The 4,605-nt window shown below is 50.7% G+C and overlaps 1 protein-coding gene across 1 annotated transcript; it reads left to right on the forward strand.

The window, feature by feature from the left end:
• The first annotated feature begins 206 nt into the window (after positions 1-206).
• On the forward strand, positions 207-4,367 carry Klk1b3 (kallikrein 1-related peptidase b3). The gene is made up of 5 exons (NM_008693.2): positions 207-308; positions 2,255-2,414; positions 3,268-3,554; positions 3,654-3,790; positions 4,166-4,367. Exons 1-5 carry the CDS (start codon positions 263-265, stop codon positions 4,319-4,321), a joined length of 786 nt encoding a protein of 261 aa, NP_032719.1. The 5' UTR covers positions 207-262; the 3' UTR covers positions 4,322-4,367.
• Positions 4,368-4,605: the final 238 nt, after the last annotated feature.

A 4,605-nucleotide genomic window follows, 5' to 3' on the forward strand; every position in this document is an offset into this window, starting at 1 on the left:
AGGACCTACCCCACCCAATCGCATCCCTGGGAAGATATCCAGGATGACCTAAGGCCTACAGGACAGCAGGTGCAACGAGGCCCTCCCCTCCCACAGCCAGGAGGGTGCAAGAAGGAAGTACAACTCTGTCAGCAAGAACATAGCTTTGGTCAGCATCTGGGTGGCAACAGGACAGGGGAGGAGTATAAGGGTTTTTAAAGTCTCCCTGAGGTGCCTCAACAGCTCCAAGCTCACTGCCTGCAGCTCCTGGACACCTGTCACCATGTGGTTCCTGATCCTGTTCCTAGCCCTGTCCCTAGGAGGGATTGGTGAGATGAGGGAATGGGAGGGATCACAGCCCTGACTCTCCTGCTGCCTTTGGCCCTGGCCATCCCTTTCCCCTCTCTCCTCACCCCAGCTACATCATGAGCACCACCTGCTCCTCTCTGGCCCTGTACACTGCCAAGTCCCTCACAGTTCTTGCTCCCAGGACAGGCCCTTGTTCCCTCCCACTTTCCAGAACTTTCACCTCTTCCTTAGATAGCTGACCATCTCTGGGCTTCTCCAGTCTTTCTAAGGAACCCAACCTCTTACCGATCTTAGGACATCAGATGTCCCTAGAATTCATTGTTTTTCCTAGAGCCTCATAACACAGCCCCTGAATCAGGGATTGCCTAAATCTCACACTATTGTCACTGGCTATTCACCAGCTGCCATCTTTCAGCTGTGTTCTACACATGATGACAACTGGCCCCCCTCATCTTAGGTTGCCCAATTTCTACCAAAACTATCACTTCTCAAATTGGCTTGTGACAAAAGATGGGTTCCCTTTGTCCTGTGGGGAAAATGTGTATGAACCTTTCCAATGGCTTTTTGGGTTAGTCTGGTTTTGGAGAAGGAGTCAGGTGGTAGACGCCAGAAGTGGACATCAAGTGATCATCAATCACTCACCACCTAGGGCTGCGTCTCTCACTGTATGGAGTTCCTGTTAGGCTATGATGACTATGCAGCAAGCCTCAGGTGAAATCCTCCTGTTTCCACTTCCCCAGCTCTGGGGTTAAAGGCACACAGCATCACACCTGACTTTTTCCCTGGGTTCTGGAAGCTTCAGCACAGGTTCTAACGCTTACATGGCCAATCTTGTAGCAACAAAGCCATCTCCTGCCCAGCTCTTGAGAATAAGTTCTGAGTTAGTGTCTCATGATGTATCCCAGGCTTGACTTCAGTCAATGGCAATCCCTCTGCCTCAGCCTGCTGTGTACTGAGGTTACAGAGAAGTGTGGCTATGCATGGCTTGCCAAGATTTCCTCTGTTTCCAAATGCTGTGCCTTGGCCTGCTCTTCCCCCTCATGCCTCCCTTCCTGCGCAGCAGGCTCCTCTCTCCTCTCATCGGAGCCCCACTGCACAGCTCTAGTTCTAACTCTGTGCAGGACTCCCCAAATACCCCAATGCCTAACCCTAGTACCTCATATCAGCTGGGTCCTCCTCTCTGCCTCACAGTGGTCTGATGTGATCTAATTAAGTTTCCACTCCTGTCCAGAGGCTGCCTCTAAGAGAACCCTGAGCATCTCCAATACCCATATCATTTGTCCACCTCCACAGGAAGCAGAGCCTGTCTGTCACAGACCCTCAGAAATTCCAATTCTCACTGCTCGTCCCATCTCAAACTCCTTTATTAGGGAGCCCCACCCCTCTTAGATGTCATCTCCACCACAGACATGAACAGGAGCAGACACCCTAGCCTTAACCCTGCCCCTTTGATCTATAAACCTTCATTCTCTCCCATCCCAACTGGCCACTTCATACCCAATCCAAGAAAGCCCAAATCAACCCCAAGCTCCCTTTCCTGGATTCATTTATTCATTGAAATCGTTTCCTGAGACCTCACCCTTTCCAGAATTCCCAAAACCCAGACAAGGCTCTGACTTCTTCTCAAGCCTTGGAGACTCTAAATTCCAAATCAGAGGATTCTCATTGGAAAAATGAAATGAATCTCTCTCGCGCGCGCGCGCTCTCGCTCTCACTCTCTCTGTCTTTCTCTGTCTCTCTCATTGCCCTTCCAACCCTTGGTCCAAAACAATAAAGTGGCCTGACATTATACCCAATTCCTGATTGTAGAATTATTTCTGTCCCCACAGATCACCATATACAAGACCAGCCATATACAAGTCCTTTGCCTGGATCCCCTGACAATTTCCCCTGATTAACTGTGTCCTGCAACAGTAAACCTCAATATCTGTGCCAAACCTCCCCTCCCCCACTGCCCCTGTTGCAGATGCTGCACCTCCTGTCCAGTCTCGAATTGTTGGAGGATTTAAATGTGAGAAGAATTCCCAACCCTGGCATGTGGCTGTGTACCGATACACCCAATATTTATGCGGGGGTGTCCTGTTGGACCCCAACTGGGTTCTCACAGCTGCCCACTGCTATGACGAGTGAGTAAGGGTGGAAACAGGAAAGCAGGGTGGCAGCCAGAGAACATGACTCCAGGACAGGCTGGGGTACTAGAGGGCAGGCAGGTGGGACTGGCAGAAAATCTATCCATGATCTCTTTACTCCACCCTCCAGATTTGTGTACCAAGTCCCGTGTCTTGCCTTTCTGTCTTATTGTCTGTCTGTCTCCTATCTGAATCCACATCTGCGTGTCTCGGTGGTCATCTGTCACTGTGTGTATCTCCCTTGGGACTCTGACAACATCTGTCTGGGTCTGGATCTCATGTGTTGTCTTTTATCACTACTGACCATAGTGCGAACAAGACCCAAAGGGCCCTTGAGATTAGAAAGTGCTGTCCCTGAAGGTAGGCTGTGAGAGAAGTCCCCACTCTCCTCAGAGCAGCTCTGCCTTTAGGACCTTCTGTCTACTCTAGGACACACAGAGAAGGGCTGGTCAGAACTGGAGCTGGGTGAGGTAACTGAGTACAGAGAGAGCTGGATGCTGGGGAGGGAGGGGAGGGCTCAGACCTTGGGCTGCAGGCCAGGCCTTACCTGCTGGGGAAGTTCAGCCCTGTCCTAGCTGCACCTGAGCAGCTCTCAGGCCTGAACCACCTCCCTGCCCCCTCTTCTCCACATGTGTATGTGTATGTGTGTGTTTTCTCTCTCTCTCTCTCTCTCTCTCTCTCTCTCTCTCTCTCTCTCTCTCTCTCTCTCTCTCTTTCTCTCTGCCTTCCCGTGTTTCTGTCTTTGATTCTTTCTTCGGCCTCCATCCCTCCTCCCCCCTTTCCCCTGTACATTGCCCAATCTCTGTGGTTACCTCCTCTCACTACCTCCATCTCCTTCCATGCACTCTAGCAACTACAAGGTTTGGCTGGGCAAAAACAACCTATTCAAGGATGAACCATCTGCTCAGCACCGATTTGTCAGCAAAGCCATCCCTCACCCTGGCTTCAACATGAGCCTCATGAGGAAGCACATCCGATTCCTTGAGTATGACTACAGCAATGACCTGATGCTGCTCCGCCTCAGCAAGCCTGCTGACATCACAGATACTGTGAAGCCCATCACCCTGCCCACTGAGGAGCCCAAGCTGGGGAGCACATGCCTAGCCTCAGGCTGGGGCAGCATTACACCCACCAAATGTGAGTCTGGTCCAAGCAACATAGCTGGGTGAGGAGGAGGAGGAGCTGAAAGGACTGAGTGGGGCTCTGATCATCACCCTCTTTCCTCCTCATTCACAGTCCAATTCACAGATGATCTCTACTGTGTGAACCTCAAGCTCCTGCCTAATGAGGACTGTGCCAAAGCCCACATAGAGAAGGTGACAGATGCCATGCTGTGTGCAGGAGAGATGGATGGAGGCAAAGACACTTGCAAGGTGAGACAGCCCCTCCTTACAGTGAGGTGAAGGGCTGAAAGAGGGAACTGAAGTTCTTGGTTCCCACTTCAACAGTCTGACTAGGCAGGTGTGTTACATCCTTCCCTATGGAAGGGATGAGCCCTGAGAGGGGAGGATCCTGTAGCTGGTACTATTTCTTCCCTGTGACTTGTCTTAGGGGACGATTCTGTGAGCCCCTCACCACGACCCAATGTCCTTGTAAGATCTGGGCTCCCAAGAGCTGTATTCCCTCACCTATTGAACAGAGCTGCCTCTTAGAATCCCTGTATTCCTCCCTTGAGAGTCAGTTTCAGGTTGTCAAGTAAAACCCAACTGAAAGGTCCTTTCTTACTCCTGTCCCTGTCTTTCCTTCAGGGTGACTCAGGAGGCCCACTGATCTGTGATGGTGTTCTCCAAGGTATCACATCATGGGGCCATACCCCATGCGGTGAACCTGATATGCCAGGCGTCTACACCAAACTTAATAAGTTTACCTCCTGGATAAAAGACACTATGGCAAAAAACCCCTAAGTATCACAACTGTCTGTTCTCAATAAAAGGCACCATGCAACAAATGAGTTCAAGGTCTGACATTCTCTGTCCTGCTGGAGTGTGATCATGATTCCCTCAGCTAAGGCCAGGACTTCCAAAGTAGATCAGCAAGGGACGGGTGTACGGGTCTTGCTGGCTAAGGGGATGGGATTGAGAAAATGCAGACAGAGGCTCAGACCATGTCAGGGATGGCAAAAGAGTCTCCTCTGTCAAGGAAAATGTTCAGATCACAGAGGAAAAAGTTTAAAATATCAGAAAGTTCA

Source organism: Mus musculus, chromosome 7, assembly GCF_000001635.26.
Source record: "Mus musculus strain C57BL/6J chromosome 7, GRCm38.p6 C57BL/6J".
Taxonomy (NCBI): Eukaryota; Metazoa; Chordata; class Mammalia; order Rodentia; family Muridae; genus Mus; species Mus musculus.

Bases quoted from the DNA above. Each gene is read 5' to 3' on its own strand.
- Klk1b3 (NM_008693.2), top strand. From the start codon at position 263: ATGTGGTTCCTGATCCTGTTCCTAGCCCTGTCCCTAGGAGGGATTG. The intron at 309-2,254 runs GTGAGATGAGGG...CCCCTGTTGCAG, and splicing joins CCTGTCCCTAGGAGGGATTG to ATGCTGCACCTCCTGTCCAG. The intron at 3,791-4,165 runs GTGAGACAGCCC...TCTTTCCTTCAG, and splicing joins GAGGCAAAGACACTTGCAAG to GGTGACTCAGGAGGCCCACT.